The 25849-nt window shown below is 50.5% G+C and overlaps 1 protein-coding gene and 1 pseudogene across 1 annotated transcript; one reads left to right on the top strand and one right to left on the bottom strand.

The window, feature by feature from the left end:
* On the top strand, window positions 1-25433 carry coq8b (coenzyme Q8B). Its single transcript, XM_060856156.1, has 14 exons — window positions 1-506; window positions 1863-2246; window positions 3281-3347; window positions 3561-3638; window positions 4541-4663; window positions 9155-9240; window positions 10169-10309; window positions 11612-11693; window positions 14000-14093; window positions 18199-18340; window positions 18872-18979; window positions 20237-20302; window positions 22323-22409; window positions 24617-25433. The coding sequence occupies exons 1-14, from the start codon at window positions 15-17 to the stop codon at window positions 24923-24925; spliced, it is 2259 nt and encodes a 752-aa protein (XP_060712139.1). The 5' UTR covers window positions 1-14; the 3' UTR covers window positions 24926-25433.
* Window positions 24289-24387, bottom strand: LOC132836808 (U6 spliceosomal RNA; annotated as a pseudogene).
* Window positions 25434-25849: the final 416 nt, after the last annotated feature.

Raw genomic sequence — 25849 nt, 5'->3', positions numbered from 1 at the left:
TGTCTCCCTCGCCCATGCAGCACCCACTTTCCACCCCAACCTATCGCCTCCAGCAAGCACCCACCATGAGCCCCTCCCCAATCAACATTCATCTCAGCCACACCCCTACCCTCACTCTCACCCAGCACGAACCTGCCCATTCCTCTACTGTACCTGACACGGCCAACCTCTGCCTCTCCAGCACCCAATTCACTCTGCCCCCACCATCTAGACCAGCGTTCGGACCTCTTGTTGTCTGTGCGGGTTTGGCAATAATTGCCCTTCCTTGCCCCACCCCCACCCTGGAATCTTCCCCCATTTTAATGTGTGCGATATTTATTTTGTTTCAGATGTGGGATGAGCTGGCTAAGGTTTTGTGGGGTGCGGCCCGCGTGGGGAAGGTCTACGCGGAGAAACAGAGTGAGGAGCTGAGGCTGGCTGTTTGTAATTCGGGGCTGGGGCCTGTCCTGAGGAAGGTCCAAGTTGCTGCAGAGCAATGCGTCAGTTCTGTCTTCGTCCACCGACAGGTAACAGCTTGAATGTGGCAACCTGTCTCTGGGACAGTCAGGGGTCAGAGAGAATTCTTCTAAATATTAAATCTGTCTGCTCCTCAGGACTGTCCACCATGGGGTAGTGGGTCACACTTTATAGCATACGAATGTATGAATTAGGAGAAGTAGGCCGTTCGCCCCCTTGAATCTGCTCTGCCAATAAATCAAATAAAAATTAACTAATTTGTGGGCGGCACGGTGGCACAGTGGTTAGTACTGCTGCCTCACAGCGCCTGAGACCCGGGTTCAATTCCCGACTCAGGCGACAGACTGTGTGGAGTTTGCACGTTCTCCCCGTGTCTGCGTGGGTTTCCTCCGGGTGCTCCGGTTTCCTCCCACAGTCCAAAGATGTGCGGGTCAGGTGAATTGGCCATGCTAAATTGCCCGTAGTGTGAGGTAAGGGGTAAATGTAGGGGTATGGGTGGGTTGCGCTTCGGTGGGTCGGTGTGGGCCGAAGGGCCTGTTTCCACACTGTAAGTAATCTAATCTAATCTAAATGGGGTGGCACAGTGGTTAGCACTGCTGCCTCACAGCGCTAGGGACCCAGTCTCAGGTGGCTGTCTGTGTGGAGTTTGCACATTCTCCCCATATCTGTGTGGGTTTCCTCCGGGTGCTCCGGTTTCCTCTCAGTCCAAAGATGTACAGTTTAGGGTGGTATACTTTGCCTGGAGAGTTTCCTGGGCAGAAGTGGGTACTACAGATGCCAGAGATTAGAGTCAAGATTAGAGTGATGCTGGAAAAGCACAGCAGATCAGGCAGCATCAAAAAAAGCCCTTCATCAGAAAGTACTTCTGTTGTTCACACAGATGACTGATGGTGATGCTATGTAAATGCAATTATTTTGTGTGTCATATCAAGGCAACCCTGAACAATGAGCGACCCAGGGTTTGGGAGATGGAGGATGGGTACCCCATGGAGGATTGAGATATATAAGATTATGAAAGGATTGGACACTGTGGCAGCAGGAAACATGTTTCCGCTGATGGGTGAGTGCCGAACCAGAGGACACAGCTTAAAAATACGGGGTAGACCATTTAGGACAGAGATGAGGAGAAACTTCTTCACCCAGAGAATGGTGGCTGTGTGGAATGCTCTGCCCCAGAGGACAGTGGAGGCCCAGTCTCTGGATTCATTTAAGAAAGAGTTGGATAGAGCTCTCAAAGATAGTGGAATCAAGGGTTATGGAGATAAGGCAGGAAGCAGATACTGAGTAGGAATGATCAGCCATGATCACATTGAATGGTGGTGCAGGCTCGAAGGGCAGAATGGCCTACTCCTGCACCTATTGTCTATTATCTACCCAATGTGTTTTTTTTTGCTCTTGTCTTTCAGAGAGGAGTGCGAGCGTTCAAAGAGCGTCCTCCAGTTGATGGAGAAGATGAGGCCTCTCGATGGAACCTTGCCTCCGAGATGGCTCCAGAATATTCCGGCAGCGCGATGGGGAAAGGGAGCCAGGAGACAGCTGACGCCCGGTTGGCCAAGAGTTCCTTGCTGAGCAGAGAGGGAGGAGGGCAGCCGGACCCGGTCCGTCCGACAACGAGTGGATTTGGGGGCGGGGCCCCCCTCTTCACCCCCGCGGGCCCTGGGCTGGGGCTGACCAGGGGTTTCCACGACGAGGCCTCGGTGCGGGGTCTGAGCCCGGAGGACATCGCCAAGGCCAGGAACACCAAGCCGAGCCGAGTGAAGTGCAGCCAATCCAAAGGCCCCAGACAAACGGTGAGTGCATCATCCAACACTTGGACGCGATGGCAGCACGAGGAGGAGGCAGAGGCGTGCTATTCCCTCTTCCCGTGTTTCTTAGATTAGATTAATTTTACAGTGTGGAAACAGGACCTTCGGCCCAACAAGTCCACACCGACCCGCCAAACCGCAACCCACCCATACCCCCACATTTACCCCTTACCTAGCACTACGGGCAATTTAGCATGGCCAATTCACCTGACTTGCACATCTTTGGACTGTGGGAGGAAAACGGAGCACCCGGAGGAAACCCACGCAGACACTGGGAGAACTTGCAAACTCCACACAGTCAGTCGCCTGAGTCGGGAACTGAACCCGGGTCTCTGGCGCTGTGAGGCAGCAGTGCTAACCACTGTGTCACTGTGCTGCCCACTACCACACAATCACTAACCACACAACACCAGGTTACAGTCCAACAGGTTTATTTGGAAGCACTAGCTTTCGGAGCGACGCTCCTTCATCAGGTGGTTGTGAAGCAGGACCCTAAGACACAGAATTTATAGCAAACGATTACGGTGTCATGCAACTGAAATGATATAGTGAACAAACCTAGATTGTTGTTAAACCTTTCAACTTTTTTATAAAACCTTCAGTTATCTCGAGAATGTAACTTAAAAGAAGTTCTGGGATTTAGATATAAATGAAACCTGCAACCCATTCTAAAAGATGAAAGACTTAACAACAATCTAGATTTGTTCAGCGTTTCGTTTCAGTTACACTATAAATTCTGTGTCATATGATCCTGTCCCACTGCTACCTGAAGGAGCTTCTGAAAGCTTCCAAATAGACCTGTTGAACTGTAACCTGGTGTTGTGTGGGTTTTAACTTTGTCCACCCCAGTCCAACACCGGCTTCTCCACATTAATGAATAATGACGGTGTCCCCAGAAGGAACTCGACCTGTGGATTGACCTTCACAAGGGAAGGGGCTGGTGATGGAGAAGGTCCAATCAAAGATGTGTGCCCAGTGGGAGAGGCTTTTGACTGTTCCATTTTCTTTCCTGTTCCTAGATAAGTGAGCGAGCCCGTGAAAGGACAGTGCCCTCTTCACGAATTGGCCGTTTGGCGAACTTTGGAGGTAAGGCCGCTTGCACTCGGGATTTGACCCCGTGCTCCCCAGGGCTTTAGCCTGGTTTCTCTGGATTGCTCACCCTGTGACCTAACCACGAGAACACCATCTCCCCATCGGCTTTCAGGAACGGGGCAGGGTAATGTTTGGACAGCAGTGCACCCCCCCCCCAAATGCACTTGTTACGAGGGGAGTATTGAGTAACAGTGTTTCCTTTGGCAGGTTTAGCGGTGGGCCTTGGTATTGGTGCGTTGGCAGAAGTGGCCAAAAAGTCAGTGAGTGGAAACCAGACGTCAAAAGGTGCGAGCTCAGCATTTGAACTTTCTGTCCTAATAGTTTTTAGGTAATACAGTTGAGAATGAAGTTTTCTTCGCTCTCTGTCGCTCGCGCTCTATCTCTCTCTGTCGTTCTCTCTCGCTCGCTCTATTTCTCTCTGTCGTGCTCTCTCGCGCTCTCACCGTCACTTCTTTGTCTCTCTCATTTTCTCTTTTTGTATTTTTTCTTTCTTTCTTTCTCTCTCTCTTTCTCTCTTTCTCTCTCTCTCTCTCTCTCTCTATATAACACTCTTATTTCCCTCTTGCCGTTTCTCTCATTTTCGCGCGCGCTCTCTCTCTCTCTCCTTGTCTCTCTCTGTCTCTCTTCTTTTCTTTCTTGCTCTCTCTCTCTCTTCTGTATCATTCCCTCGCTCAGGGTGGCACAGCTCATACGTGATATGTGGCTTAATTCCATATACCTACCATTGGTTAATATCCCTTAATTCATCTGCTTTACAGAAATTTATCTCTCTCAGATTTAAGCTAACAACTGACCCAGTATCCACTGCAGTTTGTGGAAACGAGTTCCAAATCTCTACCACCCTTTTCACATAAAAGTGCTTCTGAACATCTCTGTGGTACAGTCTGGTTCTAATTCTAGAGTCAGCTAGCACGGAAACAGACCTTCAAACCAACCTGTCCACGCTGACCATGTTCCCAAACAAAACTAGTCCCACTTAACTGCATTTGGCCCATATCCCTCCAAATGTCTTTTTCTTATCCAAATGTCTTTTAAATGTTAAAAATCGCACAACGCCAGGTTTATTTGGAAGCACTAACTTTCCTGACTAAGTGCAGGTGGTTAGAGTTAGAGTTAGACTGAATTCACAGATGTTTTAGTCGTTCTGTACTATTATAATACTTCAATCCTTGCTTGCTTCAACACAGACCACAAAGGATTACTGGACTCCAACCCCTTCCTATCGGAGGCTAATGCTGAACGCATCGTGGATACATTGTGCAAGGTGCGAGGAGCTGCTCTGAAGATCGGGCAGATGCTTAGCATTCAAGGTATGTTTTCCCACTGCGCTGACTCCTTCCTTCTCACTGACAGCTCCAGTCTCTGTCGAAACACTCGGTGTGTCTCTCTCCTGCCAGCCCAGCTTCGCTCCAAGGGCAATGGGTTCTTCCTCCATTCTCTGGGTGTAGGCAAGCCAGGCCTTTATCATCCATCCTGGAAAAGCGCAGCAGGTCAGGCAGCATCCAAGGAACAGGAGATTTGACGTTTCGGGCATAAGCCCTTCTTCAGGGCTTATGCTCGAAACGTCTATTCCCCTGCTCCTCGCGTGCTGCCTGACCTTCTGCGCTTTTCCAGCAACACATTTTCAGCTCTGATCTCCAGCATCTGCAGACCTCACTTTCTCCCCTTTATCGTCCATCCTCTGTTTCCTTTTTGAGAATGTGTATCTAAGCTTCTCTCGTTTACTCATGTGACATTTTCAGAATTAAAAATCTCACAACACCAGGTTATAGTCCAACAGGTCTGGAAACTGTTGGACTATAACCTGGTGTTGTGATTTTTAACTTTGTACACCCCAGTCCAACACCAGCATCTACAAATCATGACATTTTCAGAAGTTGTTTAATGTTTGTGGTTACTGAGTTGGCAATTTTAAACATTTTGTAGCCTTTTTCTAAGAGTTTCTGTCATGGTTAACTTTCTTTTAACGCAGTTTTTGTAATGATGGTTTCTCATGGTGTGTGGAGTTCCGTAATCATGAGCTAGTAATAGCAGAGGAAGTCCTATCCTGGACCCTATCTCTTTTATTCTCTAATCGTCTGTGTCCGTCTCCCAGTCCCCGCCCAACCCTTTCACCAGCATCTGACCTTTTGCATCTCTAACCCCCCCCCACACAGACACACACAGACACCAGATGAGAGGTTGTTGGCCAGAAATGTTATCCTTGTTTCGCTTGTTACAGATGATGCATTTGGTATGTTTTATTTTATTGGTCAGAGTATTGAGTACAGGTGTTGGGAGGTCATGTTGCGGCTGCACAGGACATTGGTTAGGCCACTGTTGGAATATTGCGTGCAATTCTGGTCTCCTTCCTTTCGGAAAGATGTTGTGAAACTTGGAAGGGTTCAGAAAAGATTTACAAGGATGTTGCCAGGGTTGGAGGATCTGAGCTACAGGGAGAGGCTGAACAGGCTGGGGCTGTTTTCCCTGGAGCGTCAGAGGCTGAGGGGTGACCTTACAGAGGTTTACAAAATTATGAGGGTCATGGATAGGATAAATAGACAAAGTCTTTTCCCTGGGGTGGGGGAGTCCAGAACTAGAGGGCATAGGTTTAGGGTGAGAGGGGAAGGATATAAAAGAGACCTAAGGGACAATGTTTTCACAAAGGGTGGTATGTGTATGGAATGAGCTGCCTGAGGAAGTGGTGGAGGCTGGTACAATTACAGCATTTAAGAGGCATTTGGATGGGTATGTGAATAGGAAGGGTTTGGAGGGATATGGGCCGGGTGCTGGCAGGTGGGACTAGATTGGGTTGGGATATCTGGTTGGCATGGGACGGGTTGGACTGAAGGGTCTGTTTCCATGCTGTACGTCTCTATGATGCCTGTCCTGACCTTCTAGTTGCAGTATTCTGTGTTGTTATAACTGTGCACTTAGCTGGAACCCAGAGGGTTGCTATTTAATGCCAAAGCATGTAAAACTAAGAGGATTTATAGTTGATACAGCAGTCACGTGCCTGCTAGCTGCTTGCACTGACTTTACAGATGGCTTACCTTTGCCTTCACATATAGGGTATTTAAAAGAGCCAGATGTGGTAGAACTCTGGGTAGATCACAGCTGGGTGTTGTGTGCAGTGTGGGATGTGTCATAGAGATGTACAGCACAGAAACAAACCCTTTGGTCTGACTTGTCCACGCCGACCAGATATCCCAACCCAATCTCGTTCCACCTGCCAGCACCCGGCCCATATCCCTCCAAACCCTTCCTATTCATATACCCATCCAAATGTCTCTTAAATGCTGTAATTATACCAGCCTCTACCCACTTTCTCTGACACCACTTCCTGATGAAGATTTTTGCAGGAAAAGTCGATTTTCCTGCTCATCGGATGCTGTCTGACCTGCTGTGCTTTTCCAGCACCACTCTGGCCTAGACCCTCACTTTCTCTGGCAGCTCATTCCACACACACATCACCCTCTGCGTGAAAAAGTTGTCCCTTCGGTCTCTTTAATCTCTTTCCCCTCTCACCCTATACCTATGCCCTCTAGTTCTGGACTCCCTCCACCCCAGGGAAAAGACTTTGTCTATTTACCCTTTCCATGCCCCTCATGATTTTATAAACCTCTATAAGGTCACCCCTCAGTCTCTGACGCTCCAGGGAAAACAGTCCCAGCCTGTTCAGCCTCTCCCTGTAGCTCAAATGCACCAACCCTGGCAACATCCTTGTAAATCTTTTCTGAACCCTTTCAAGTTTCACAATATCCTTCTGATAGGAAGGAGACCAGAGTTGCACGCAATGTTCCAGTTTGGAATGTGGAACCTCAGTAAGAATATATTGGCTTTGGAAGGAGAGCAGTGTGTTTTCCCCCAGTTATCAGAACTCTCTTTTGAGGATTTCATTTCTCTCACTAACCCCACCCGGGATGGAGACTGAAACCATTGTACCCTATTTCTGGTGCCGCAGATCACTTGTGTTCTTAGCCCAAGTTCCACACATACGATGGGCCAATATCTCTGAGACATTCCCCCACCCCACCCCCCACCCTGGGGAAGTCCATCGGATTTCCCCAGGCTGCTCCAGCCTCCTCCACGTTTCAAAGATGAGCAGGTTTAGTGGGTTGGCTGTGGGAAACGCGGCATTACGGGGATTGGGTGGGCCTGGGTGGATGCTTGTCAGAGGGTTGGTGTGGACTTGATGGGCTGAATGACCTCTTGCCGCACTGTAGGGACTGTATGGTTCCAAGGCTCACAGCAAATCCTCTCCTACCCTGCAAGTAACTGCACCCCACCACAGGATCTGCTGTCGAGTATGTTGTCACCAAAGGGCCGATAGTGTTTGTGTTCTGAATGTGTTGAACTCGGTGTTGAGTCCTGAGGGCTAAACAGAAAACGAAGGGCTGTTCCTGCACTGCACTTTGCTGGAACACTTGAGGAGGTCCACAACAGAAATGTTTGCAGTGGAGAGCGGTGGTGTCTTGAACCAGGAAGCAACTGGAAATTTGGGGTGCTTCCTGGGGCAGAGTGGTCACCCAGTCTGTTCTTGATATTGCCAGTGCAGAAAAGACCAGATCGTGACCACCGTCATCTTTGGGGACGTTATAAGAAATTGGTGTCGCAGAGTCAGGCCTTTAAGGGGAAAAGGTTGAAAGAAAGACCTGCATTTACATGGCGACTATCAGGTCCTCAGCACAACCCAAAACTCTTCTCTGTCAATGAAGTCCTTCTGAAGCTCAGTCACTGATTTAATGTTAGGGGCGAGGAGAAAGTGAGGATGCTGGAGATCAGAGTCGAGAGTGGGGTGGTGGAAAAGCACAGCAGGTCAGGCAGCATCCCAGGAGCAGGAGGATGGACGTTTCATGCAAAAGCTCTTCTTCATTCCTGATGAAGGGCTTTTGCCCAAAACATTAATTTTCCTGCTCCTCGGATGCTGCCTGACCTGCTGTGCTTTCCCAGCACCACCCTCTCGACAATGCCGGGGATACCCTTTTATTCAAAGAGTCAGAGAAGTTTTCCATCTTCGGCCCATCGTAATAGAAGTGTGCAGCACCCTTTCTGTCCAAAAAGCAGTAGACATTAGTTCAGTTAGTAATATCAAGTCTGAGACTGTTTTTGTCATGCCTCATACATGTTCAGTAGAAGTGACTTTCAGGTCATTCTGCTATAACGCGTGTTTTGTGAACGCGAATTCGCTGCATTGTGACTTGGGGACACTTTGTAAAGCGCGAGCGTTTAAAACGTGTTGGCTGTAACACAGTTACATCGGCAACACTTCAAGCACGGTTTCTAAAGAGCAATTGTTTTTCTCTCTCTCTACAATGAGGGGGTTGGTTACAAAGCACATTTACGCACAGTCAGTACACCCACTCTCTGCAAACCAAAGGCATATGTTTAAGCCATGTACCTTTTGTGAATTACCTGAGAGTTTGGGAAGCCAGTGGTTCCCCATTGCTTTCTGGATGGCATTATGTAAGCCACTCAAAATATACTCGCTAACCAATCAGAAGCATCCTTTTCCCCTTGTGGGATAAATTGTTGCGATTGGGCGAAATGCAAGAATGCCAAATTTTAATCAACGAGTCCAAGGTGGAAGATGTGACAATAGGTTTCTCGTGTGTTTCTTCGCTGGTTAATGAAGGGGCTTGATGCCAGGGAGGGCAAGTGGAGTGAGGATGCTGAAGAGTACCGTGGTGCAGGCTTGAGGGGCTGAATGGACTGTTTGGTTTTCCTATATCCCAGTATGCATGCTGAAGTGTGTTTCAAACTCTCGGCACTGACAATGTTCAGAGAATCACTCACTCTCTCTATTTTCTTTCTCCATGCAGACAGCAGTTTTATCAACCCTCAGCTCCAGCAGATATTTGAGCGTGTGCGGCAGAGTGCAGACTTTATGCCGGCCTGGCAGACGGTGGTGAGTGCTCGAAAGGCAGTTCAAGGCCTCCCCTCCTCTTCCACGACCCTCCACTGACTGCATCTTACTGTTAGATATTTCCTAACGTCCTCCACGATGTCAGTGACTGCACTTGGAGAGTATCTAGTTGGGAGAGAAACTGCCCTCTGTTCATCAGGAAAGGTTTCTACAGTAATTGACCGCCGTGAGCTCTGATTAATGTGGCTCTCTTTAAACACTCTGCTGTAAATTCAAACCTTGCTGCTGGCGTTTGACGATTTTGATGAGTTGCTGCAGTGTACCTTTTGAGGTGGAACTGACTGGCACCACATCCACTCCCTCCACTCCCAATCAAGTGGGGGGCTGCTTTGTCCCTGGATGGTGTCGAACCTCTTGAGTGTTGTTGGGGCTGCCCCCATCCAGGGGCAAGTGGGGAGTATTCCCTCACCCTCCTGATGAGTGCCTTGTAGATGGTGGACGGGATGTGGGAAGTCAGGAGGTGAGTTAGCTAGGAGGGAGATGATATAATGTCACTGGATTAGTCATCCAGAGGCTCAGGCTAATGCTCTGGGGCAGGAGGTCCAATCCCATCATGGCAGATAGTGAAATGTAAGGTTAGTTTCACAGTCACAGTGATGGTGACAGTCATTGATTGTCTTAAATTCCTGTTTAGTTCAGTCAGGGAGAAATCTGCTGTCCTTACTCAGTCTGGACCACAGGTGACTCCAGACCCACAGCAATGTGGTTGACTCTTAATTGTCTCACTGGGTCATTTCTGAGGGCAGTCAGTTCAAGGGCAATTAAGGATGGGCAGCAGCCAGTGTGTCCCATGAACAAAGTATTGCAAATATAAAGGGAGAAGGTACATGTGGGTCACAGCTGGAGGGTCTGGGCTGAGATAGGGCTCTCTGTGAATGGAGTGAACCGGGTGTGCCATTCTCTTCCTCAGAAAGTGCTGGATGAGGAGCTGGGACCCCACTGGCGGGAGAAGCTGGCAGAGTTTGAGGAAAAACCGTTTGCTGCGGCTTCCATTGGTCAGGTGCATCACGGAGAGCTTCAGGATGGCAGGGAGGTGGCCATTAAAATCCAGGTGGGCCGCAGCTCTCTCCTCCAAACAGCTGACCCATCACGTGGACCCATCCTGTGCCCATTAACCCCCCCTGTACCAGTGCTGTTAATCTCCCGTCTCAGTGCCGTTACCCCTGTCCCAGTGCCCATTACCCCGTCCCTGTGCCTGTTACCCCCCCCCACCCCCTGTCCCAGTGCCCATTAATCCCCTGTCCCCGTGCCATTAATCCCCTGTCCCCGTGCCTGTAACCCCCATCCTAGTGCCCATTACCCCCCTGTCCCTGTGCCTGTTACCCCCCCACCCCCTGTCCCAGTGCCCATTACCCCCCATCCCAATGCCGTTACCCCTGTCCCCGTGCCTGTTACCCCCTACCCCTCGCCCCAGTGCCCATTACCCTGGCAGCATCGCCTCTGCTGTGACCAGCTGATTCCATACAGAGTTGAGATCTAACCTTCCCAGTCACCCACATGGACCCATTGCCTGGTTGCGAAAAACAGAAATTGCTGGAAAAGTTCAACAGGTCTGGCATCATCTGTGGAGAGAGAAATCGGAGTTAACCTGACTGGTTTGAGTGACCCTTCCTTGGAATGTTAACTCTGTTTCTCTCTCCGCAGAGTTCACATGCTGCGGAAGGATCACACAAACCCAAAAGGTGAACTCTGATTTCTCTCTCCACTGATGCTGCCAGACCTTCTGAGCTTTTCCAGCAATTTCTGTTTTTGTTTCTGATCTACAGCACCTACAATTCTTTTGTGATTTTATTGTGTTCCTTGCTCTGTTGTATTAGCCTGTGCACTTTGTCTGGTGTGATCTACATTTACTGCATGCAAAACAAAGCTTTTCACTGTACCTAGGTACATGTGACAATAATAAATCAAGTTCAAATCATACTGCTGACCATTGCCTCCCTTCTATTCTGCCTGCTCCCCTTGTTCACTGCCTATTCCTCACATCCGAAACTCCATCCCCAATCGTTCCCTAATCTTCCCTCCCACTTCTCTCCCTCACTCTATGATTGCTGCTCGTTTTCTTCCCCCGTCCCCCTCTTGCGAATCAGGATCTTATCCACATTCCCCCTCGTGAACCCAGTTACTTACAACATCTCCACCACCACCACCCCTGCAGCGTCTCTCCCCCCTCCTCCCAATCTGAGTGATCAGAGTTGTTAGTCTTAATTAACGGGGACCGGGGATGCAGTTCCACACGTGGCTGTAAGATAACAGATTCCCCCTGTGCTCGGCGACAGAGAAGGGTTCGGGATTGAGGTGCTGTGTCGTTGGGGTGTGTGTGTGTTTGACGGTTTGCTCTGTTTGGTGCCACCAGTACCCAGGGATAGCGCGCAGCATCAAGAGTGACGTGGAAAATCTGCTGTCTCTGTTGAAAATGAGCATCTCACTGCCAGAAGGTAAAACAGAATTATTACAGTGCCTAAGGAGACCATTTGGCCCTCACAGGTGAACCAGCTCTCAGAATGAGCAGTTCATTTAGTTCCATTCTCACACCTTCTCCTGTAACACTGCTCATTGTTCCTTGTCAGATAACTTCCTCTTGAATGCCTCAACCAAGTTTCCTTCCACCACTCACAGCACAGTGGCTCAGTGGTTAGCACCGCTGCCTCACAGCGCCAGGGACCCAGGGTTCGATTCCAGCCTCGAGCACCTGCCTGTGTGGAGTTTGTACGTTCTCCCTGTGTCTGCCTCCGGGTGCTCCGGTTTCCTCCCACAGCCCAAAGATGTGCAAGTTACGGTGGATTGGCCGTGCTGAATTGCCCATTGGTGTTCAGGGATGTGTAGGTTAGGTGTATTACCCAGAGGTAAATGTAAAGTCATAGGGTAGGGGAATGGGTCTGGGTGGGATACTCTTCAGAGGGTCGGTGTAGACGTGGTGGGCCGAAGGGCCTGTTTTCACACTGTAGGGATGTTTTTGGATTCTATTGTAATGATCCAGACCTACCTAGCTTTGTGGGAAACTCCTTTTTACATCTTTTCCCAGTTACTTTAAATCTGTGCCCTTTTGTAATTGATCCTTTCACAAGTGGAAATGGTTTCTCCCTCTGTATTCTGCCCGGACCCCTCGTGGTTGGGAATGGTTTCTCCCTCTGTATTCTGCCCGGGTCCCTCGTGGTTAGGAATGGTTTCTCCCTCTGTATTCTGCCTGGACCCCTCGTGGTTGGGAATGGTTTCTCCCTCTGTATTCTGCCCGGACCCCTCGTGGTTGGGAATGGTTTCTTCCTCTGTATTCTGCCCGGACCCCTCGCGGTTGGGAATGGTTTCTCCCTCTGTATTCTGCCCGGACCCCTCGCGGTTGGGAATGGTTTCTCCCTCTCTATTCTGCCCGGACCCCTCGCGGTTGGGAATGGTTTCTCCCTCTCTATTCTGCCCGGACCCCTCGCGGTTGGGAATGGTTTCTCCCTCTGTATTCTGCCCGGACCCCTCGTGGTTGGGAATGGTTTCTCCCTCTGTATTCTGCCCGGGTCCCTCGTGGTTAGGAATGGTTTCTCCCTCTGTATTCTGCCTGGACCCCTCGTGGTTGGGAATGGTTTCTCCCTCTGTATTCTGCCCGGACCCCTCGTGGTTGGGAATGGTTTCTCCCTCTGTATTCTGCCTGGACCCCTCGTGGTTGGGAATGGTTTCTCCCTCTGTATTCTGCCCGGACCCCTCGTGGTTGGGAATGGTTTCTTCCTCTGTATTCTGCCCGGACCCCTCGCGGTTGGGAATGGTTTCTCCCTCTGTATTCTGCCCGGACCCCTCGCGGTTGGGAATGGTTTCTCCCTCTGTATTCTGCCCGGGTCCCTCGTGATTGGGAATGGTTTCTTCCTCTGTATTCTGCCCGGACCCCTCGCGGTTGGGAATGGTTTCTCCCTCTGTATTCTGCCCGGACCCCTCGTGATTGGGAATGGTTTCTCCCTCTGTATTCTGCCCGGACCCTCGTGGTTAGGAATGGTTTCTCCCTCTGTATTCTGCCCGGACCCCTCGTGGTTAGGAATGGTTTCTCCCTCTGTATTCTGCCTGGACCCCTCCCGGTTGGGAATGGTTTCTCCCTCTGTATTCTGCCTGGACCCCTCCCGGTTGGGAATGGTTTCTCCCTCTGTATTCTGCCTGGACCCCTCCCGGTTGGGAATGGTTTCTCCCTCTGTATTCCGCCCGGGTCCCTCCCGGTTGGGAATGGTTTCTCCCTCTGTATTCTGCCCGGACCCCTCCCGGTTGGGAATGGTTTCTCCCTCTGTATTCTGCCCGGACCCCTCGTGATTGGGAATGGTTTCTCCCTCTGTATTCTGCCCGGACCCTCGTGGTTAGGAATGGTTTCTCCCTCTGTATTCTGCCCGGACCCTCGTGGTTAGGAATGGTTTCTCCCTCTGTATTCTGCCCGGACCCCTCGTGGTTGGGAATGGTTTCTCCCTCTGTATTCCGCCCGGGTCCCTCCCGGTTGGGAATGGTTTCTCCCTCTGTATTCTGCCCGGACCCCTCCCGGTTGGGAATGGTTTCTCCCTCTGTATTCTGCCCGGGTCCCTCGTGGTTGGGAATGGTTTCTCCCTCTGTATTCTGCCCGGACCCCTCCCGGTTGGGAATGGTTTCTCCCTCTGTATTCTGCCCGGACCCTCGTGGTTGGGAATAGACAAGGCCCTTTGCACTGTTAATGTGAGCTAGCCCCAGGCTTTGGGAACAGGAGGAGCTGCAATGCTTACATTCTCTTCCTCTGTTCTCCCTGCAGGTCTGTTTGCCGAGAGCGGGATTGTGGTCCTGAGGCGGGAACTGGAATGGGAATGTGACTACATTCGGGAGGCAGCCTGTGCCAAGAAATTCAGGTAGGATGGCCTTGACATTCTCATCCTTCCCCACGTGAGATCACGGGGAGGTTAATCTGTTGGCTTGGGATTGGTTGAGGATATTCGAAGCAAAATCTTTGGGTTTAATCAAGTTACAATTGAACGTTGCCATGGGAGAATTGATGGACCAGAGAGATGGACACTGAAGGGCACACCATCCCTGACAGCTACCTCCGCAGTTGGAGAAACTGCAATAGATTGTTGCTTCATCTGTAAAGACCCAATTGCAAGGTGACAAACAACCTTTTGTTGGATGAGCAAGTTGGCATTGCTAGTGGCCTTTGGCGGATGTGAGTCATTGAGAGGTACAGCACGGAAACAGACCCTTCGGTCCAACTTGTCCATGCTGATCAGATGTCCTAAATTAATCTAGTCCCATTTACCAACACTTGACCCATAACCCTCTATTCACATACCCATCCAGATGCCTTTTAAATGTTGTACCAGCCTCTACCACTTCCTCTGGAGGCTCATTCCATCATTCCACACATGCCCCCATCCTCTGCGGGGTTAGCACTTTGTGGCAAAAGATGACAATGGAGCTGAGAGAGCGCAGAAACTCCACACAGCACAGCTTGGTGGCCAAAGCCTGTAACTACACCGTGACTGTTGACATAGGAAAGTTTGAGTGGGAAATGTTGACAGTTTTTATTCTCATCAAGGTTTATCTTCGTAAACTATGTTGCAACTCCCCCCTAGAGATTATAGATTAAAAAGGGTGGGGGAAGTAGGGAGGGGGAGTGTTAAGCAAACGCTCAATGATTCTCACATTTTCTCATGAATTTAAATGCAACCTGGTATTCCCTTGGCGCTGGTTATGCCTTTTTCCTTGCTTTGCTGAGTATTCCAGCTTGAATTCCTTGTCGTTTTAAACAATTAACCTCCATGCCCCTGTTGACGCAGAATCATCAGTCTGTGAAATTGGAGCAAGTAAAACCAATGGGATAAGAATTAAAAATTACCACAAGAAATGGGAGTAGGCCATTCGGCCCGTCACTGCTCTGCCATTACGTAGGATCACAGCACTTTCCTGCCCTTCCCCTGTAACCCTTGATGCCCTGACTGATCAGGAATCTGTTGAACCCAGCCTTAAATGCACACGAGCACTTTGCCCCCACAGCTCTCTGTGATAAGGAGATCTAAAGACACTTAACCCTCTGAGAGAAGAAATTTCTCCCCATCTCTGTGTTAAATTGGTGCCCCTTTATTCTGAGACTATGCCCTTTGGTCCCAGACTCTTCCATGAAGATTCTTCAGGGGCTTAACAGGGTATTTACACTTTAGATTCGTGACTGAATATAAAAACAACTTCAATGAGATCACCTTTCATTCTTATAAACTCCAGTGAGCAGAGTGCCACCTTGTTTAGCCATTGGTTATAAGATGATCCCCCTTCACAAGGGATTATCCTTGTGAACCTCCTCTGAACTGCCTCCAGTGGAGTGATATCTTCCCTTAAGGGAACCAGAGCTGCTCGCAGTACTCCAGCTACGGTCTCACCAGCACCTTGTACAGTTGCAGCAAGGCCAGGTGATCATGGACCTGAAGCGAACCAAAACAGGAAATGCTGGAGCAGCTCAGCAGGTCTGGCGGCATCTTTGAAGTGGAGGAGCCAGTGTTGGACTGGGGTGTACAAAGTTTAAAAATCACACGATGCCAGGTTATAGTCCAACAGGCTTATTTGGCAGTACTAGCTTTCGGAGTGCTGCTGCTTCATCAGATAGCTACCTATGGGTGCAGGGGCTGTAATTCAGTCCTCCACCACTTGGTGGTAGCGTTTCCTCATGAATCATTGCTGTGGTTTATTGGGCTTCACTCTGACCATTGTGGGAAATATAGAACATAGAAAAATACAGCGCAGTACTGGCCCTTCGGCCCTCGATGTTGCGCTGATCCAAGCCCACCTAACCTACACTGGCCCGCTATCCTCCATATGCCTATCCAATGCCCGTTTAAATGCCCATAAAGAGGGAGAGTCCACCACTGCTACTGGCCGGGCATTCCATGAACTCACGACTCGCTGAGTAAAGAATCTACCCCTAACATCTGTCCTATACCTGCCACCCCTTAACTTAAAGCTATGCCCCCTCGTAATAGCTGACTCCATATGTGGAAAAAAGTTCTCATGGTCAACCCTATCTAAACCCCTAATCATCTTGTACACCTCTATCAAGTCACCCCTAAACCTTCTTTTCTCCAATGAAAACAGCCCCAAGTGCCTCAGCCTTTCCTCATACGATCTTCCTACCATACCAGGCAACATCCTGGTAAACCTCCTTTGCACCCGTTCCGGTGCCTCCACGTCCTTCCTATAGTTTGAGATACTTACAAAACAATCCTTTTCTTCCTCCAGTCGCTCTGCTGTCCATATTCTGTCCGTATTGAAGCATCACCCTTGCACTTGCTCAGTTACCACTCTGGATAGTGACTGGGCTTGTAATCCAGAGGTTTAGGGTATAATATTGTCAGGAAACCCCATCGTGCTACCTGTTAAGATCTACATTCATTGCTGACTCTGGAATTGGGAGCTCATCCTCAGTGATGATGAGCATGAAGCTGCCCTCGATTATTGTTCAGTCACATCTTCAGGGAAGGAAATCTGCCATCCCATACCCAGTCTGACCCACGTGACTCCAGACCAGCCGCGGTGTCGTTGATGCTTACTTGCTGTTTGGAATGATCGAGCAAGCCAGTCGCAATTAAGGAGGAACAACAGATTCCATCACATTCCTGAACTGGGGTTGAAAGATGTGTTGCTGGAAAAGCGCAGCAGGTCTGGCAGCATCTAAGGAGTAGGAGAATCGATGTTTATGCTTGGCACATCCTCCTCATTCCTGAAGAAGGGCTTATGCCCGAAATGTCGATTCTCCTGCTCTTTGGATGCTGCCTGACCTGCTGCGCTTTTCCAGCAACACATTTTTTCAGCTCTGATCTCCAGCATCTGCAGACCTCGCTTTCTCCATTCCTGTCTGGGGCCTTGTAGATGATGGACAGGCTTTGGAGAGACAGGAGGAGAGTTACTCGCTGCAGGATTCCCAGCCTCTGAGTTGCTCTTGTATCTGCTGTGTTGATGTGATGGGTGAAATACCAGCCAGAATGGTGTGGGAGTTCTGTTGCCCTTCCTGCAGTGGGACCTTTAACACTCCCATGAGGTGGGTGCGCAGGGGCTGGCTGTGACAGTGCAGCACTCCCTCACTTGGTCCTGCACTGGGAGGGGCATCCTGGACTTTGTGCCCCCTTCTCTGTGGTGAGACTGGAGCCTGCAACCTGCCTGACTCTGGGTTGAGAGTGCAGCTCCCTGAGGCACGGCTGACACCTCAGCGAAACAGAGCAGAACGCTAGTCCCTGATTTGGAGAAAGCTCAGCTCAGCCTGTCCCTGACACCGAGGTGGTAATGTCCCAGGTTGGGCACCTTCTTTAAGGGCGGCACGGTGGCTCACGGCACCCGGGACCCAGGTTCTGACACCTCAGCGAAACAGAGCAGAACGCTAGTCCCTGATTTGGAGAAAGCTCAGCTCAGCCTGTCCCTGACACCGAGGTGGTAATGTCCCAGGTTGGGCACCTTCTTTAAGGGCGGCACGGTGGCTCACGGCACCCGGGACCCAGGTTCGATTCCACCCTCCGGCAACTATCTGTGTGGAGTTTGCACGTTCTCCCCGTGTCTGCGTGGGTTTCCTCCGGGTGCTCCGGTTTCCTCCCACAGTCCAAAGATGTGCAGGTCAGGGTGGATTAGCCATGAAGGATATGAGGTTACAGAGGGTGACCGGGTTAGGTCTGGATGGCAAGCTCTTTCAAAGGCCATTGCAGACTTTATGGGCTGAATGGCCTGTCTCCCACTGTAGGGATTCTGAGAGTTGGGTCAGGCAGGGGTACATTTGCTGTTCCTGTTACACACTTTGTCCCCGTTGAGATGCTGAGCTGTTGCAGCACCGGGTGGTGCCGGGTGATGGTGACCAATGTGCTGCTGGTCTCAGTCTGACATTGCCTGGGGCCAGTCGGGTCTCTCTCCACCTCCTGTTTAGGGAGCAGCGTGAGAGCTCTTGCGCTTGAATCTAATCTGCAGCCTATTGTCCGGCCCCAACAGGGAGCTCCTGAAGGGTGATCCTTTCTTCAGTGTTCCCGAGGTCATCGATGAGCTCACCACAAAACGGATTCTCACCGCGGAGTTAGTGACTGGCGTGCCCCTGGATAAGTGTGACAGTCTAGACCAGAACACTAGGAATAAGGTTTGTATGCAGACTGTTTACAGACTCTCTGTACCCTGACCCCTCTGGCTGTGTTGCTTCTGTCTCTGTCTGCCTGCCTGTCTCTGTGGGCGGCACAGTGGCACAGTGGTTAGCACTGCTGCCTCACAGCGCCTGAGACCCAGGTTCAATTCCCGCCTCAGGCGACTGACTGTGTGGAGTTTGCACATTCTCCCCGTGTCTGCGTGGGTTTCCTCCGGGTGCTCCGGTTTCCTCCCACAGTCCAAAGATGTGCGGGTCAGGTGAATTGGCCATGTTAAACTGCCCATAGTGTTAGGTAAGGGGTAAATGTATGGGTGGGTTGCGCTTCAGCGGGTAGGAGTGGACTTGTTGGGCTGAAGGACCTGTTTCCACACTAAGTAATCTAATCCCTCTCCCACACTCCTACTCTTGTTCTTAACTAAGGCTCAGGCCAGCTCTGAGTGGGACCACAGGAGGTCGGAGGGAACACAGTTTATATTTTCTTGATTGTCAAATCCTTCTTTTGGTGATCCCTCTGTGATGCTTTTCCAGATCTGCTCGAACATCCTGGGACTGTGCCTCCGGGAAGTGTTTGAGTTCAGGTTGATGCAGACTGACCCGAACTGGTCCAACTTCTTCTTTGATGAGGAGAAGCAGAAGGTGGGTGACCTCTAACCCAACCCCCTTCCTACACCCACCCTCCCCCCCGCCCTTTCCCCTATCCTTCCTTCCCCTCCCTTACCTTTCCTTCATCCCCCCGTCCGCCTTCATATTTCCAAGTGAAGATGGTGTGGGGGCTCGGTGGGGAATTTTAGAAAGTACTTGTGTTTGTGTGTATCAGCTCCCTGTGTGTTTCGGGACGGTGGGGGTGATGGGTGTATTAGCCCCCTGTGTGTTTCGGGACGGTGGGGGTGATGGGTGTATTAGCCCCCTGTGTGTGTTTCAGGACGGTGAGGGTGATGGGTGTATTAGCCCCCTGTGTGTGTTTTGGGACGGTGGGGGTGATGGGTGTATTAGCCCCCTGTGTGTGTTTTGGGACGGTGGGGGTGATGGGTGTATTGGCCCCCTGTGTGTGTTTCGGGACGGTGGGGGTGATGGGTGTATTAGCCCCCTGTGTGTGTTTTGGGACGGTGGGGGTGATGGGTGTATTAGCCCCCTGTGTGTGTTTTGGGACGGTGGGGGTGATGGGTGTATTGGCCCCCTGTGTGTGTTTCGGGACAGTGAGGGTGATGGGTGTATCGGCTCCCTGTGTGTGTTTCGGGACGGTGAGGGTGATGGGTGTATTAGCCCCCTGTGTGTGTTTCGGGACGGTGGGGGTGATGGGTGTATAACTCCGTGTGTGTTTCGGGACGGTGGGGGTGATGGGTGTATTAGCCCCCTGTGTGTGCTTTGGGACGGTGGGGGTGATGGGTGTATAACTCCGTGTGTGTTTCGGGACGGTGGGGGTGATGGGTGTATTAGCCCCCTGTGTGTGCTTTGGGACGGTGGGGGTGATGGGTGTACAACTCCGTGTGTGTTTCGGGACGGTGGGGGTGATGGGTGTATCAGCCCCCTGTGTGTTTCAGGACGGTGAGGGTGATGGGTGTATTAGCCCCCTGTGTGTGTTTCAGGACGGTGAGGGTGATGGGTGTATCGGCTCCCTGTGTGTGTTTCAGGACGGTGAGGGTGATGGGTGTATCGGCTCCCTGTGTGTGTTTCGGGACAGTGAGGGTGATGGGTGTATTAGCCCCCTGTGTGTTTCAGGACGGTGAGGGTGATGGGTGTATCGGCTCCCTGTGTGTGTTTCAGGACGGTGAGGGTGATGGGTGTATCGGCTCCCTGTGTGTGTTTCGGGACGGTGGGGGTGATGGGTTTGGGATGCGCCACCGAAGGAACCTTGGTCGAGATGCTGCAATGGTTTTGCTTCTTGTCCGTCAGGTGACACTATTGGACTTCGGAGCAAGTCGAGAGTTTGGTAAAGAATTCACAGATGACTACATTGAGGTACGTGAGATGTTTCAATTCCTTCCTGCAGGGAGCTGAAATGCTGTAGTGGCTCCATTAGCAGCGCTCGGCTCAGTGCGATATTTGTGGCGATGATTGTTCAGTGCCCAGCCACCTTTTTGTTTCACAATAACTCAGCAGCAGCTTAAATCTGTGTCCCGCGTCTCACTCCAGGGAATAAGCCACAGAGATTGTAAATATTGGTCTCAAGGTGCAACCAGTTTGCACACAGCAAGCTCCCATATGTGGTCCTAACCAGGGCACCCTTTTTTATCCCCTTCCGTGTTAAATGAGGTGTTTTTATTGTGAGGGCAAGGTAGGGTAAACAGCCAAGGACTTTTCCCCAGGGTGGGGGAGTTGGAACTAGAGGCAATAGGGCTAAGGAGAGTGGGGACAGATTTAAAAGGGACCTAAGGGGCAACTTTTTCTCACAGAGGGTGGTGTGTATGGAATGAGCTGCCAGAGGAAGTGGTGGAGGCTGGTACAATTATAACTTTTACAAGGCATCTGGATGGGTATATGGATAGGAAGGGTTTGGAGGGATATGGGCCAAGTGCTGGCTAATGGGACTATATTAATTTAGGATAGCTGGTCGGCATGGATGAGTTTCTGTGCTGTACATCTCTCTGACTCTGACTGACTGAGAAATATTGACCAGTGCGCGAGGAAGGACTCAGTATATTGATCACCTAAATTGTGTTATGTAGCTTTTTATGTCTGGAGTAGTTAAGATATTGCCTTAACAGCTCGCTGAGAGACAGAAGCTGTGATAGTGCAGCATTCTGTTGAAGTGTCAGCCTTGCTTTTATTCTGTGGTGTCTGGAAGGGGGACATGAACCCTCAACCTTCTGACTTCTAGGCAACAGGCTGCTACCCACCGCAGGCTCGATTCACTCCCTTTTCTCTCTCCACAGATGCTGCAGAGTTTCTCCAGCAATTTCTGTTTGTATTTGAGATTTCCAGCATCCGAGGGATTTTTGCTTTAATTTGAAGGTTGTGTAGCACTCCGTAGCCCCCACGTATCGGAGTGTGAACACCAGGGCCTATAACTGTTGCAGACACCATCAATCTGCCTGTTGAATGATATTTATTTCAGGCCTCTGGAGCAAGTGAGACTTGAACCCAGACTCCTGGCCCAGAGGTAGGGTCACCACCACCTCAAGTTGCTGTTCAAATGCATCCATGGGCAGATGGGATTTGGACCCTCACCCTGTGGTTCAGACACGGGAACGGGAATATGATCACTGCAGCACAGTTTACCAGCACCTGGAACACCCCAAAGTTTGGTTCCACTGAGATTTGAAACAAAACCCAGCATGCCAACTGTTAGACCATCAATCGTTGTGCAACATATTATTTTTATATTCAAATAATAAGTGATAACTGACCAGTTGTAGATATTTTTAATCAACTGCCCAGACAAATCTGGAGAAGATGGGACTTGAATCTGAAATTACTGGAGAGATTCTGCAGGTCTGTAGAACGAAAGCAAAGTTAATATTTCGCGTCCAGTGCCCCACTTTCAGGTCTTGCCTCTCCTGGCTGAGAGGTCGGGACACAGTGCAGTCTTGTTGATACTTGTATAACCAGGATCTTTCCTTTTGGATTTGGGCTGCGTGCTTCAGCAATGAATTGCACAGGAGAGGCCAAAGTGCCCATAGTTCAATGGTGAACCTTACACAGTGCTCTCAGCCCCCAGTGTCAAGGTTAGAGCGGAGCTGGGAAAGCGCAGCAGGTCAGGCAGCATCCGTGGAGCAGGAGAATCGATGTTGCGGGCAAAAGCCCTTCCTCAACCCCTCATTCCTGATGAAGGGCTTTTGCCCGAAATGTTGATTCTCCTGCTCCTCGGATGCTGCCTGACCGGCTGTGCTTTTCCAGCACCACCCTCTTGACTCTGAGCTCCAGCACCTGCAGCCCTCACTTTAGCTCTCAGCCCCCAAGCAGGGATGCTCAGAAACTATCATTGCCACTTCTAATTTCTTCCCTTTTTCTCTGTGATGCACGGTACCCTTTCCTGCAGGTTGTCCGAGCAGCTGCAGACGGCGACCGAGACAAAGTGTTACAGAAGTCCCGAGACTTGAAGTTCCTCACCGGCTACGAGACCAAGGCAAGTCCATGGCGGGGTGGGGGGAGTGCGGAACCTTCGATCTCGAGCCGGGCCCTTCAAGGGCAGATCTCAGGGGAGCACATCCTCGCGCGCAGGGCAAACCTTCCTGCTAAAGTTCCGCTAAGCAGCTCCGAGGTTCCACGCACTGCGTATTGACACTGACACAGCAGTGCATTCTGGAATTGGAGGTCGGCGCATGGGAAGGGGGAAAAAATAGTCAGGAAAAGTCCAGGACATTGGGGACGCTGCAAGGGGTTAACTGAAAACTTCAAGTCTGAGTTTGACAGATGTTTGTTCGCCGAGGCCACTGAGGTAGGGGAATAGAGTTGCGATAGAAATCAGCCATCAAATGGCAGAACCCTTTCAAAGGGCTAATTAACTACGTCCCGCTTTCTTCTTCATAACCTGTTTTAAAAATTTATTATTTTGTTGGACGTGGGCAGTGTTTGCTGCCTGTTCCAGATTGCCCTCGAAGATAGTGGTAAGCTCTCGTCTTACGTTGAAATGGAGAAAGCAGTTGGTCCTTTGGCCCATCGAGCCTGTTCCCCCATTTAATACGATCGTGCCATTAGGCGAGGAGACTAGGACCCATGGACACAGCCTTAGAATTAGAGGGGTAAATTCAGAATAGAAATACGGAGACATTTCTTCAGCCAGAGAGTGGTGGGCCTGTGGAATTCATTGCCGCAGAGTGCAGTGGAGGCCGGGACGCTAAATGTCTTCAAGGCAGAGATTGATAAATTCTTGATGTCTCGAGGAATTAAGGGCTACGGGGAGAATGCGGGTAAGTGGAGATGAAATGCCCATCAGCCATGATTGAATGGCGGAGTGGACTCGATGGGCCGAATGGCCTTACTTCCACTCCTATGTCTTATGATTTTATGGCTGATCATCCAATTCAGTCCTGTGTTCCCTCTTTCTACCCCCCCCCATCGGTGTTCTTTGATCCCTTTTGCCCTGAGATCTCCTCCTCGAAAATGTTCAACGTTTGGCTTCGACTGCTTTCCGTGGGAGGGAACTCCACAGGCTCCCCCACCCTCCGGGTGAACAAATTTCTTGAAACGCTGCGGTCCATGTGCTGCTTGGAGCTCAGAAGGAGGGAGTGACCCCAGTGACACCGAAGGAAAAGCCACGTATTTCCAACTCGGGATGGTGAGGGGCTCCGAGGGGAACGTGCAGGGGGTGGTGTTCCCATGCACCTGCTGCCCTTGTCCTTCTCGATGGTGGAGGCAGCAGGTTTGGAAGGTGCTGTCCAAAGAGCCTCCTGAGTTGCTGCAGTGCAACCTGTAAACCCTGTTGCCTATCCATGATGGTGGAAGAAGATGGAAAAGTGGTGGATGTGATGCCAATCAAGTGAGGTGTTTGGGCCTTGATGGTGTTGAACCTTCAGGGATGTTTCAGGTAGCAATGAAGTGAGGGTGGTGATGTGATTGGCTTCTTAGTGTGGGTGACTGGGTGGGTGAATTGCTGAGGTTCGGCAGATTTTAATGATCTGGTACATTAGGCCATATTCCGGCAGTTATACTGGAGGGAGGCCAAAGTCATGCGGCACCAGGTTATAGTCCAACAGGTTTGTTTAGAATAGAATCACTACAGTGTGGAAACAGGCCGTCTGAAGAGTAACCCAACCAGACCCATTCCCTGACCCTATTACCCTACGTTTACTCCTGATTTACCCATCCCTGGACACTGCGGGGCAAATTCCCATGGCCAATCCACCCTGACCTGCACATCTTTGGAGGAAACCGGAGCACCCGGAGGAAACCCACGCAGACACGGGGAGAATGTGCAAACCCCACACAGCCAGTTGCCCGAGGCTCGAATCAAACCTGGGTCCCTGGCGCTGGGCAGCAGCGCTAACCACTGAGCCACCATTTTTTTAAAAATGGAACGCTTCACAAATTTGCGTGTCATCCTTGCACAGGGGCCATGCTATCGTTCCAGTTTTAGCATATGTGCTGCCAACTTGTGAAATCACAAGCTTTCGGAGCGCTGTTCAAGGACTTCACCTGACGAAGGGGCTGCGCTCCAAGTCCTTGCAATTTCAAGTAAACCTGTTGGACTCTAACCTGACCTTGTGTGACTTCTGACCTTGTCCACCCCAGTCCAACACCAGCTCCTCCACATCCGAATTGGAGGGGATGTGAGTTTCCCCCCCGTGCCTCTGACCGTCCTGATGGAGCTGGGTTTGCGTTGCTGTTTTTCAGGTGTTTGAGGATGCTCACGTGGACGCTGTCATGACCCTTGGGGAGGCGTTTGCTCAGCCAGAATCCTTTGACTTTGGAAGTCAGGACACCACCCGGCGGATCCAGAGCCTGATCCCGGTGATGCTGAAGCACCGCCTGACACCTCCCCCCGAGGAATCCTACTCTCTCCATCGCAAAATGGCCGGCTCCTTCCTCATCTGCTCCCGCCTGCAAGCCATCATCCCTTGCAAGGAGATGTTCGACCAGATCTACGCCAGGTATTTTAACCAGGACCATCAGGAGCTGGTTAAGATGCAGCAACGTAAATAGTCCCGATCGCGTCATACCAGGATTGACCCGTGATCGCCGAGAACCGTCTGTGACCGTTCTTCTGGTATAACATTTTATAACCAGGTGCTGTCGCAAATGGTCTTATCCGTCTGTGGTATATGAATGATTGTTTGGTGTTGCAGACTCTGAGCACCACTGAGGAAAAAACCCATGGTCCTTCCACTCATCAGGACACTTCGCAAGAATGCCAATTTTTGGGGGTTGACACTTCTACACTGTATTAGAAAAGGAATTGCTGATTGATTGGCAAGTGGACTCCAATTGGTGGAGGTGTGTCCTTGAAGAATGCACCAGTAAAATGGTTGACTGACAGTTAACTGCCAAGATTTATTTAAAGTTAAACCAGGTGCGGAGGGAACTGATTGCATCAGAGGAGCAGCGTCCGACAGCTCCATCCCACATCCCTGATGGGGTGGTGTTCTTTGTTTCCCAACCCACATCCAGTCCTTCTGATCATTATATTTGCTTAAAACCACAGTTACCAAAATCAGCCTCAGCAACATCTTTCTCATCTCTCCATGCTCAGTCTGTTTGATATCTCCGAGTGCACGGTGCTGATGAACTGTTCTCTCTCTCTATCTCTCTCTCTCTCTCTCTCTCTGTCTGTATATCTCTCTCTCTCTCTCTCTCTCTCTCTCTCTCTCTCTCTCTCTCTCTCTCTCTTTCTCTCTTTCTCTCTCTTTCTCTCTTTTTCCCCCCCCCCTCTCTCTCTCTCTCCTCCCCCCCCCCCCCCCCCCCTCTCTCCCTCTCATTTTTAAAGTCATTTGGGTGAGAGATCACTGGAGCTTTTGAACGGTTGGAAAGTTGGATCATTTCACCAGTCAGCCCATGTGTCAGCGTGAGAGTATTTTCTTTGAAAAAAAATATAATGTTTACCTAGTAAATGGGGCAGTCGCCATCTGT

The sequence above is a fragment of the Hemiscyllium ocellatum genome, chromosome 47, assembly GCF_020745735.1.
Source record: "Hemiscyllium ocellatum isolate sHemOce1 chromosome 47, sHemOce1.pat.X.cur, whole genome shotgun sequence".
NCBI classification, from domain to species: Eukaryota; Metazoa; Chordata; class Chondrichthyes; order Orectolobiformes; family Hemiscylliidae; genus Hemiscyllium; species Hemiscyllium ocellatum.
The sequence above is the reverse complement of the archived record's forward strand: the minus strand, read 5'-3'. Positions and strand labels throughout refer to the sequence as shown.

Coding starts and splice junctions, on each gene's coding strand:
- coq8b (XM_060856156.1), top strand. CDS start 15: ATGCAGCACCCACTTTCCACCCCAACCTATCGCCTCCAGCAAGCACCC. Junction 10,310..11,611: donor AGGTGGCCATTAAAATCCAG/GTGGGCCGCAGC, acceptor TGGTGCCACCAG/TACCCAGGGATAGCGCGCAG. Junction 18,980..20,236: donor TTGATGAGGAGAAGCAGAAG/GTGGGTGACCTC, acceptor CTTGTCCGTCAG/GTGACACTATTGGACTTCGG.